At 44.7% G+C, this 12,080-nt stretch overlaps 1 protein-coding gene across 1 annotated transcript in view; it reads right to left on the minus strand.

The window, feature by feature from the left end:
* LOC122937785 (serine/threonine-protein kinase Sgk3) overlaps window positions 1-12,080 on the minus strand; it is a 132,357-nt gene that overhangs the window by 17,412 nt on the left and 102,865 nt on the right. The window contains exons 9-10 of the mRNA XM_044292823.1: window positions 6,185-6,268; window positions 5,101-5,232 (exon numbers count right to left, since the gene is read on the minus strand). Coding sequence (XP_044148758.1) covers window positions 5,101-5,232; window positions 6,185-6,268 — 216 coding nt within the window. The remainder of the gene's footprint in view (window positions 1-5,100; window positions 5,233-6,184; window positions 6,269-12,080) is intronic.

Below are 12,080 nucleotides of genomic sequence, written 5' to 3' on the forward strand. Positions count from 1 at the left end.
TCTAGGCTCAGGTTCCATAAGAAGGCTCAGACTACTGTAAACAACTCCTATACTTAGCTGTAACATATAATGTAAAAGGAGACTTTAAAAATGTCAAAGTTTGGTAGAACTAAATGAATTTAGTGTCTGTATATCTAACATTGTAAGCCCCCTTATATTCTAGGAGGCTATCGCTAACCTCAGCTTTGGGTGGCTTTGCCTTTAGAGTTACAGCAGGGATATAATTAAAAGGGTTGTGCCACAACAAATATTCTACATTATTGAAACCAGTACCTGGATCTGAATACTTTTGTAATTGCATGTAATTAAAAATGTACAGTCACTGAGCTATTCAATACAATGTATTTGTATAATGCCACCTGCTATTTGTTCTTTTCCTTATTTCGTGTCCACCTCACTGACGTAGTCACCTGCGCTCGGTTTAAATTGTAACTGCCACCAGCCATATCTTATGTTAGAGGCTGTGGCAGTTACAGGGAAAGAGCTGCAGCAGAAAGGACATGCTCCCTGAGCTTCTAGCCTTAAAGGGTTTCTGTCATGGGAAAAATCGTTATGTAGCTGACTGACATTAGCACATCGCTAATGTCAGCAGTACATAACAGTATGTTAAGTCCCTGCCTGCCGCTGTTCTCTTAAAAACGTTAAGGGCGTTACTGCAGCACCTAGAGGCTCGGTGTATTCGCCTTTTTGCAAGCCCACGTCCACTTGATTGACGTCCTTCTCCACATCGTCCTCATAATCCCGCGCCTGCGCCATTCCGTTTAGTATTCGGCGCAGGCGCAGTGAGTGATAGATGCTATGCTGCTGCCAGGCAGGCCTTCCGAGGAGGCCTGTGGCGTAATCGGCGCAGGCGCAGCGAGGAAGCTGGCAGCTGCTGAGCGTCCTTCACTCACTGCGCCTGTGCCGAATACTAAACAGAACGGCGCAGGCGTGGGATTATGAGGACGATGCGGAGAAGAAGGACGCCAATCAAGTGGTTGTGGGTGTGCAAAAAGACGAGTACACCGAGCCTCTAGATGCTGCAGCACCTAGAGGCTTCATTAGCATATTATAAAAGTCTGTTTTTTAAGAGAACGGTGGCAGGCAGGGACTTAACATACTGTTATGTACTGCTGACATTAGCACATCACTAATGTCAGTCAGCTACATAATTTTTCCCATCACAGAAACCCTTTAAGTACATTTTAGCAGAACAATTGGAGCAATGATTGAGGAGATCTTTGAATCCATGTGAAGTACAGGTCTGGTAATGGCTTTGTTAGAAAGAGACGGTCATGTACTATAAAATATTTTCACATCAATCATGGGATAATCCCTTTAATGGCAGATGAAGAAACATCCCGAGCAGTGCCATACACTAGACACAAAAACAGTTATTGCACAACTCTGTGGCACATACTTCCAGCACTTCCTAGAACTGAAAGAGATTACTACAGTATCAAAAAGGAAGTCATCTGAGGAAGTGAAATTTTACATCCAGTTTCGTCCTCCCTTATAACAATGCATGGCATACAGTTTGTGAGAACAGGATTGAAATGTAGCATCTAACAATTCACTGTGTCCAGCTCTGTATGTAGCCCTATAAATGAAATAATCACCTGTAATTCAATGAGATGTCTTTTGTTTAAGTTGTTATTCCTTTACCGCAAGTTAAAGTACGGTATCTTCATTATGGACAGACTTACTTTTTAAGAGTTTGAGGAAGCTGGGTGACATCCATGTGGTAGATACAATGGTTGTCACCCAGGCAATAATATAAATAAAGGGGGCCATATACTGTACATTAGACTAACCTGCAAATTTACAATAATGTTAACAGGCACTCAATCACCAGGAACTGTACCGAAAACTGATATTTAATGTAACAATATAAATCAAATCAATATAAGCAACAATATAACAGACATTGAAATATATATATATATATTACACACACACATTTGTATAAAAATAAAAAATAAAACATATACACAGAAATCAGTTATGTGTTCTGCTGTCTACCTCAGTAATGGGCAGCAGACTGCTGATGGCTCAGAACTATGACTGAGGAAGACAGGGACACAACTTGATCAATGTGTGCAATATAGGTGATCCAAAAAGGGGAAGCTCAATATGATCCTAATATGTCTATTACATCCAATTTAAAAAAAGTCCTTTTTATATCCAGAAGAAAATCAATGTTCATTCATTGCAAGCAACCGTAAATAATATCAATTCATCATGATTCTATTTCATTCTCTAATTGGTGTCCATGATTGTATACAGTAATTAACTTGATCCCGTTGTCATATGCAATTTGAATTATGAATCAATGCTCATAATAGATAATCATATCCTTCAGGGTGTAAATTATAATTTAATTAGTCCAATTTCATTCATAAATCAATGCACATGATTATCAACATAAAAAGGTAACTTGATCCCGATATTATTCAGTGTTCATAATTCATGATGTACGATATATATATTATGTTCCTCATCAGATGTGAATGAGAGTATAGTTAAAGCTTAAGCAATTGTTGTTACTGTGCTTTGGCTCTTTGTATAAATAATGTGACTCTTTCTTGCAAATGGTTACATTTTACCACATTGTTGGCTTCTCTGGAGTAGGTCTTATGTTCAAGCAGTGATTTACTCCTAGATCGAACCTCCTGATTCCCCGTATCACAACCGGTGCATCCCCTGTTTTCGACGTCCCACGTGATCGGACTGTTTGCTTGATCTCCGATACAGCGCGCTGTTAGTTGATATATCTCGGATCCTTGTGTTGCTCATCCAGATGTTGCACGAAGTTCCTCACAAAGTATGCTCCTCTCTTAATATGGTCCATCTGAAATAGAAACTAAACGAAAAAACGAAAAAGAAAAAAAGAGAAAGAAAAGAAAAAAGAAAATAGAAAGGAAATGAGAGGAATAATATACAGAAATAGAAAATAAAGACATGAAGGATGGGATAAGAAGAGTTCAAAATAGATAGCCATATGTTTCTTTTCACTATATAGGAATAACATATAGAAGTCCTTTTAGTGAACATAGTGTGTATAACTACATAGTTATAAAACCTCAGAAATGGTCCACCATATGATCTTAAGGTCTATAATAGATAAACCATCTGTTTTCACAAAAAAACGCACTAAAACGCATGAAAAATGCAAGTGCGCTTTTTATATATTTCACTCATAGATGCCAATCAGTGGGGAAGTATAACTTGAAGTCTCTATAGTGCATTTATTAAGAAAGGAGGTATGCAAAAAGAAATAATGAACAACTTAAATATGTCTAACTATTGACCTCTGTGGCAAGAATGTATAGATCCACAATATCTCAATAAAAGCACACAGAGCTATGGGGACTGGGTATTGCGGATGAGCTAGCGGACATCTAGCAACCCATGTCCTCAGCTCTATACACAAAATCCCAGTGACAGGTTCCCTTTAAGCTTTTAACTTTACTCTCATCCACATCTGATAAGGAACATAACATATATATACATCATGAATTATAAACACTGATTAATAATATCTGGATCAAGTTACCTTTTTATGTTGATAATCATGTGCATTGATTTATAAATGAAATTGGACTAATTACATTATAATTTACACCCTGAAGGATATAATTATCTATTATGAGCATTGATTCATAATTCAAATTGCATACGACATCAAGTTAATAATTAATTACTGTATACAATCATGGACACCAATTAGAGCATGAAATGGAATCTTAATGAATTGATATCCTTTACATTTGCTTGCAATGAATAAACAGATTTTCTTCTGGATATAAAAAGGACTATTTTAATTGATTTCTGTGTATATAAGTTTTATTTTTATACAAATATATATTATATATATATATATATATATATATATATATATTTCAATGTCTGTATTTTGTTGCTTATATTGATTTTATTTATATTAAGTTACAATAAATATCAGTTTTCGGTACAGTTCCTGGTGATTGAGTGCCTGTTAACATTATTGTAATATTACTCTACACTTATAGGCTGTGGGGCAGTCTGATAACAGTGCACCTATATCCAGAAACCAAAACAGGAGAGCCACTATAATTTTTGTTTATAGCCTGCAAATTTAGCAGCATAAGCCGACCATTGAAGATTCAGCCAACATTCATTCAGCATATGTCAGAGGGAGCAAAGACAAGATGAATTTTAGTAGGCCTGATCCCTTGTTCTCAAGGGAGATAAGCCACCACCAGAAGAATCTGGCAACTGCGTTTATGTATATGGGAAGTTCGGGAGGAATAGCTGTCGGTAGAAGGAACATTAACCGGTAGCTGTTGAAAGTGTATTTAGCCAAATGTAGACATAGTTGAATACAATTTGTAGCAAATTTACATGGGATGATTGACCTGGCAATTATTGGGAACAAACTGATTGAGGTAAGAGTGGCGTTTACAAGAATCAATCAGCTCTGCTGTATGGGGGTGAGCGATCGCTACTACAATCACTCAAATTCATAAAGATTAATTTTTCGAGGCAGCAAAACCCTGTTTCAACAGTCCAGTCTGCTGCTCAAAAATGTTGAATTTGGGTGCCTCATCCACTGCACTTTCACCCAATGAATGAATCTTTGCTTGTTCATCAGCGGAAACTATACGAAGGGCTGTTATCTGGAAGGAGTGTTCCTAGTCACCATCCTTCCTGATAATTGACCCGATCGATGGCCACTGTAAAAGGGAATAGAAAGATTTGTACTTCCTTATGATGTCCGTTTATTCACTTTAGGAGAGAGATCCCAAACCTTTGGTACCTTGTGAACTATATTGAACCTTCAATTATGTGTTTAAGAGACAAATAACACACATGGAAAAATTTAATCACGACATTCCAAATATCTTCAATGTTTGCAGATAACAATTTCAGTGTGAAATTTGACACACCAGTATTACACAATCGAAATCGGCACTGTTCTGGTTTTCAGATATTGACAATGAAAGGGTTGTATTGTAATCTGTACATGTGTCCATAACCCAGGGGTCCTATTACAAGTGGTGAGCTGCATGTGGCCCTTAAGTCACTGGTTGAGGACCACCGCTTTACAGAGAAATGCCAAAGGCCATGTCAAGTTCTTACCTCTCCACCATTGATGAAATCCAGAACAAAGAAGAGTTTATCTGAGGTTTGGAATGAGTAATGGAGATGCACCAAAAATGGATGCTTCACATTTTTCAGCAGCACATTTCGCTCAGCCATAATGTGCTTTTGCTACAAAAAAGAAAAAGAAAAAATATGACAAATACATTAAATGTTATCGTTTTATTGGTTACTGACAAAACCAGATTAACTCTTTGTTTACCAGATGCATGAAAAGCTAAACTTTCTGCCATTATTGACTTATTGGAGAGGTTGTTTCTCCATTAACCCTTACAACGGTGTGTTATTTTCATTTTAGAGTTTTGCATTTTTTTTACTTAAATGTAGCCACTAACAGCTCTTGGGTACAGGTGTGCATGTGAACTTAGATCTTCAAGGATTTCTGTGTGCAGGACCTGTTTCTTAGATAACAGATGCTGGTTACTTCATTCTTGCAGATGGTAGTTTGCAGCAGGGGTGGACTGGCAACTTAAAGTGGCCCTGAAAAAAACCTAACAGTGGCCCATCCAAAATTAAAGATGGGGCAAACACAAGTAACTGAGGTCAACCATACCATCTGAAGTGCAAGCTAGAGTCCTCTTCCAGAAAGACCTGAGATTTCTGCCTCCCTGTGTCCTCTGTATAGACGTCAGTGTCCTGTTTCCTATGAGGGTGAACTGTGGGGCCCCTGAGACCGCTGCAGTATTTAACCATATCACTTGATCACTCTTGATAATGGTGATACAGTTGAACTGAGGTGGGCACTTGTCATACTCGGCTGAGTATATAACTACCTGATGCTCCTATTGTTAATGAGGGCTGAAAATGTCAGAATATTACGTACTCGGCAGCTTCAGGAGGGGCTCAAGTGGCCCCTTGGGCATCGAACCACCTGGAAATTTACCTGTAGGTTCCATGTCCAGTCCGGAACTGCAAGTACAGCAGCTACTGGTCTGTTTTCGATACATTTTCTTTACATCATTTTGTAAATTGTGTTAGATTCATAAGACATCTTACTGCGCAATTTGGTTTCCATTGTTCAGATTTGACACATACTCTCCAACTCCTTGATCAACACAATTACCTCTTTCTTGTTAAGAATAACTTTCTTTTGTAAAATCTTCACTGCATAATAGCTGCCATCATGTTTCCCTCTAGTCAGGATGACCTAGAAATAAACGGCAGGTTTAATGATGTTTTGCTGACATAAATGCTAATGTAATGTAGTGGAATATAAAATGCACCCCCTCTGGTATAGTGAACCAGCACTAACGCCTGACTCATTCATATGTAGCAGTGGTGAGATGCACTGCAAAATTTAAGGCCAAATGTAATAAATGCCCCTGGCAATACATTTGGCAGACACCTCCAGTAGCAGTATCATATTATACCTGGCTAACTTAAAGCGGCTGTACACGATTATAAAAATGGCTGCTTTCTTCCACATCTGTCTACAGATTGTGGGTAATAATGCTGCTCAGCCACATTCTCCTTAAAGGGGTTATCCATCCCCAAAAATGCCTGGGCCCCTCACACAGATTGTACTTACCTCGCTCCTGATGCCCACATGGTCGCTGCAGCATCTCCCTATCGCACGGATCAACAAAATATCGGGCGAAGGGTGCAACCAATAGCAGGCCACGATGGGGACGAGTCTCCCTTGCGTCACGGCCTGCTATTGGCTCCCCTCCCCGCCGGATTCATGCGACTGAAAGATGCAGCGGCGGCAGTCCGGGGATCAGGGATAACCCCTTTAATTCATCTAATCTGCAATAGCAGACACAACCAATGGACATGTGTGGCGCTGTTTGTGGAATAAAGCAGACACATTTTTCTAATACTGAACATATAAATTAAATAAATCAGCAAATCCCACAATTGCCGGCAGAAGCTGACAACTATTCTCTGGTGCCTGATTTTTGGAGAAAACAAAGTTTAGCATGTTGGATTTTAACAATTATTTACTCAAATGGAAGAAAACAGCAGCCAGAGCTGCCTGACAACTGCTAATCTCCCTCTCTGTGGTTATAACTAGAGTTGAGCGAACACCTGAATGTTCGGGTTCGAGAAGTTCGGCCGAACATCCCGGAAATGTTCGGGTTCGGGATCCGAACCCGATCCGAACTTCGTCCCGAACCCGAACCCCATTGAAGTCAATGGGGACCCGAACTTTTCGGCACTAAAAAGGCTGTAAAACAGCCCAGGAAAGAGCTAGAGGGCTGCAAAAGGCAGCAACATGTAGGTAAATCCCCTGCAAACAAATGTGGATAGGGAAATGAATTAAAATAAAAATTAAATAAATAAAAATTAACCAAAATCAATTGGAGAGAGGTTCCATAGCAGAGAATCTGGCTTCCCGTCACCCACCACTGGAACAGTCCATTCTCAGATATTTAGGCCCCGGCACCCAGGCAGAGGAGAGAGGTCCCGTAACAGAGAATCTGTCTTCATGTCAGCAGAGAATTAGTCTGCATGTCATAGCAGAGAATGAGGCTTCACGTCAGCCACCACTGCAACAGTCCATTGGCATATATTTAGGCCCAGCACCCAGGCAGAGGAGGGAGGTCCCGTAACAGAGAATCTGTCTTCATGTCAGCAGAGAATTAGTCTGCATGTCATAGCAGAGAATGAGGCTTCACGTCAGCCACCACTGCAACAGTCCATTGGCATATATTTAGGCCCAGCACACACACAGGCAGAGGAGAGAGGTCCCGTAACAGAGAATCTGGCTTCATGTCAGCAGAGAATCAGTCTGCATGTCATAGCAGAGAATGAGGCTTCACGTCAGCCACCACTGCAACAGTCCATTGGCATATATTTAGGCCCAGCACACACACAGGCAGAGGAGAGAGGTCCCGTAACAGAGGATCTGGCTTCATGTCAGCAGAGAATCAGTCTGCATGTCATAGCAGAGAATCAGGCTTCACGTCAGCCACCACTGCAACAGTCCATTGTCATAAATTTAGGCCCAGCACCCAGGCAGAGGAGAGAGGTCCCGTAACAGACAATCTGGCTTCATGTCAGCAGAGAATTAGTCTGCATGTCATAGCAGAGAATGAGGCTTCACGTCAGCCACCACTGCAACAGTCCATTGGCATATATTTAGGCCTAGCACACAGGCAGAGGAGAGAGGTCCCGTAACAGAGAATCTGGCTTCATGTCAGCAGAGAATCAGTCTGCATGTCATAGCAGAGAATGAGGCTTCACGTCACCCACCACTGCAACAGTCCATTGGCATATATTTAGGCCTAGCACACAGGCAGAGGAGAGGTTCATTCAACTTTGGGTAGCCTCGCAATATAATGGTAAAATGAAAATAAAAATAGGATTGAATGAGGAAGTGCCCTGGAGTCCAATAATATATGGTTATGGGGAGGTAGTTAATGTCTAATCTGGACAAGGGACGGACAGGTCCTGTGGGATCCATGCCTGGTTCATTTTTATGAACGTCAGCTTGTCCACATTGGCTGTAGACAGGCGGCTGCGTTTGTCTGTAATGACGCCCCCTGCCGTGCTGAATACACGTTCAGACAAAACGCTGGCTGCCGGGCAGGCCAGCACCTCCAAGGCATAAAAGGCTAGCTCTGGCCACGTGGACAATTTAGAGACCCAGAAGTTGAATGGGGCCGAACCATCAGTCAGTACGTGGAGGGGTGTGCACACGTACTGTTCCACCATGTTAGTGAAATGTTGCCTCCTGCTAACACGTTGCGTATCAGGTGGTGGTGCAGTTAGCTGTGGCGTGTTGACAAAAGTTTTCCACATCTCTGCCATGCTAACCCTGCCCTCAGAGGAGCTGGCCGTGACACAGCTGCCTTGGCGACCTCTTGCTCCTCCTCTGCCTTGGCCTTGGGCTTCCACTTGTTCCCCTGTGACATTTGGGAATGCTCTCAGTAGCGCGTCTACCAACGTGCGCTTGTACTCGCGCATCTTCCTATCACGCTCCAGTGCAGGAAGTAAGGTGGGCACATTGTCTTTGTAGCGTGGATCCAGCAGGGTGGCAACCCAGTAGTCCGCACAGGTTAAAATGTGGGCAACTCTGCTGTCGTTGCGCAGGCACTGCAGCATGTAGTCGCTCATGTGTGCCAGGCTGCCCAGGGGTAAGGACAAGCTGTCCTCTGTGGGAGGCGTATCGTCATCGTCCTGCCTTTCCCCCCAGCCACGCACCAGTGATGGACCCGAGCTGCGTTGGGTGCCACCCCGCTGTGACCATGCTTCATCCTCATCCTCCTCCACCTCCTCCTCATCCTCGTCCTCCTCGTCCTCCAGTAGTGGGCCCTGGCTGGCCACATTTGTACCTGGCCTCTGCTGTTGCCAAAAACCTCCCTCTGAGTCACTTCGAAGAGACTGGCCTGAAAGTGCTAAAAATGACCCCTCTTCCTCCTCCTCCTCCTCCTCCTCCTGGGCCACCTCCTCTTCCATCATCGCCCTAAGTGTTTTCTCAAGGAGACATAGAAGTGGTATTGTAACGCTGATAACGGTGTCATCGCCACTGGCCATGTTGGTGGAGTACTCGAAACAGCGCAACAGGGCACACAGGTCTCGCATGGAGGCCCAGTCATTGGTGGTGAAGTGGTGCTGTTCTGTAGTGCGACTGACCCGTGCGTGCTGCAGCTGAAACTCCACTATGGCCTGCTGCTGCTCGCACAGTCTGTCCAGCATGTGCAAGGTGGAGTTCCACCTGGTGGGCACGTCGCATATGAGGCGGTGAGCGGGAAGGCCGAAGTTACGCTGTAGCGCAGACAGGCGAGCAGCAGCAGGATGTGAACGCCGGAAGCGCGAACAGACGGCCCGCACTTTATGCAGCAGCTCTGACATGTCGGGGTAGTTGTGAATGAACTTCTGCACCACCAAATTCAGCACATGCGCCAAGCAAGGGATGTGCGTCAAATTGGCTAGTCCCAGAGCTGCAACGAGATTTCGCCCATTATCACACACCACCAGGCCGGGCTTGAGGCTCACCGGCAGCAACCACTCGTCGGTCTGTTGTTCTATACCCCGCCACAACTCCTGTGCGGTGTGGGGCCTGTCCCCCAAACATATGAGTTTCAGAATGGCCTGCTGACGTTTACCCCGGGCTGTGCTGAAGTTGGTGGTGAAGGTGTGTGGCTGACTGGATGAGCAGGTGGAAGAAGAGGAGGAGGAAGCCGAGAAGGAGGAGGTGGCAACAGGAGGCAAAGAATGTTGCCCTGCGATCCTTGGCGGCGGAAGGACGTGCGCCAAACAGCTCTCCGCCTGGGGCCCAGCTGCCACTACATTTACCCAGTGTGCAGTTAGGGAGATATAGCGTCCCTGGCCGTGCTTACTGGTCCACGTATCTGTGGTTAGGTGGACCTTGCCACAGATGGCGTTGCGCAGTGCACACTTGATTTTATCGGATACTTGGTTGTGCAGGGAAGGCACGGCTCTCTTGGAGAAGTAGTGCCGGCTGGGAACAACATACTGTGGGACAGCAAGCGACATGAGCTGTTTGAAGCTGTCTGTGTCCACCAGCCTAAATGACAGCATTTCATAGGCCAGTAGTTTAGAAATGCTGGCATTCAGGGCCAGGGATCGAGGGTGGCTAGGTGGGAATTTACGCTTTCTATCAAATGTTTGTGAGATGGAGAGCTGAACGCTGGCGTGTGACATGGTTGAGACGCTTGGTGACGGAGGTGGTGGTGGTGGTGTTGGTGGTACATCCCCTGTTTGCTGGGCGGCAGGTGCCAACGTTCCTCCAGAGGCGGAGGAAGAGGCCGAGGCGGCAGCAGCAGAATAGGCCGAGGCGGCAGCAGCAGAAGAGGTAGCAGGGGGAGCCTGAGTGACTTCCTTGGTTTTAAGGTGTTTACTCCACTGCAGTTCATGCTTTGCATGCAGGTGCCTGGTCATGCAGGTTGTGCTCAGGTTCAGAACGTTAATGCCTCGCTTCAGGCTCTGATGGCACAGCGTGCAAACCACTCGGGTCTTGTCGTCAGCACATTGTTTGAAGAAGTGCCATGCCAGGGAACTCCTTGAAGCTGCCTTTGGGGTGCTCGGTCCCAGATGGCGGCGGTCAGTAGCAGGCGGAGTCTCTTGGCGGCGGGTGTTCTGCTTTTGCCCACTGCTCCCTCTTTTGCTACGCTGTTGGCTCGGTCTCACCACTGCCTCTTCCTCCGAACTGTGAAAGTCAGTGGCACGACCTTCATTCCATGTGGGGTCTAGGACCTCATCGTCCCCTGCATCGTCTTCCACCCAGTCTTGATCCCTGACCTCCTGTTCAGTCTGCACACTGCAGAAAGACGCAGCAGTTGGCACCTGTGTTTCGTCATCATCAGAGACATGCTGAGGTGGTATTCCCATGTCCTCATCATCAGGAAACATAAGTGGTTGTGCGTCAGTGCATTCTATGTCTTTCACCGCTGGGGAAGGGCTAGGTGGATGCCCTTGGGAAACCCTGCCAGCGGAGTCTTCAAACAGCATAAGAGACTGCTGCATAACTTGAGGCTGAGACAGTTTCCCTGGTATGCATGGGGGTGATGTGACAGACTGATGGGGTTGGTTTTCAGGCGCCATCTGTGCGCTTTCTGCAGAAGACTGGGTGGGAGATAATGTGAACGTGCTGGATCCACTGTCGGCCACCCAATTGACTAATGCCTGTACCTGCTCAGGCCTTACCATCCTTAGAACGGCATTGGGCCCCACCATATATCGCTGTAAATTCTGGCGGCTACTGGGACCTGAGGTAGTTGGTACACTAGGACGTGTGGATGTGGCAGAACGGCCACGTCCTCTCCCAGCACCAGAGGGTCCACTAACACCACCACGACCATGTCCACGTCCGCGTCCCTTACTAGATGTTTTTCTCATTGTTATGGTTCACCACAACAACAAATATATTATTTGGCCCAATGTATTGTATTCAAATTCAGCGGGATATAAATTTGAGGCCTAGTATTTAGGCGCTGGGTGACCGGTATGGATTTAGTGACAGAATTAGACTTGGAAATGCACAGAAGCGTGTG

This window comes from Bufo gargarizans, chromosome 5, assembly GCF_014858855.1.
Source record: "Bufo gargarizans isolate SCDJY-AF-19 chromosome 5, ASM1485885v1, whole genome shotgun sequence".
Classification (NCBI taxonomy): Eukaryota; Metazoa; Chordata; class Amphibia; order Anura; family Bufonidae; genus Bufo; species Bufo gargarizans.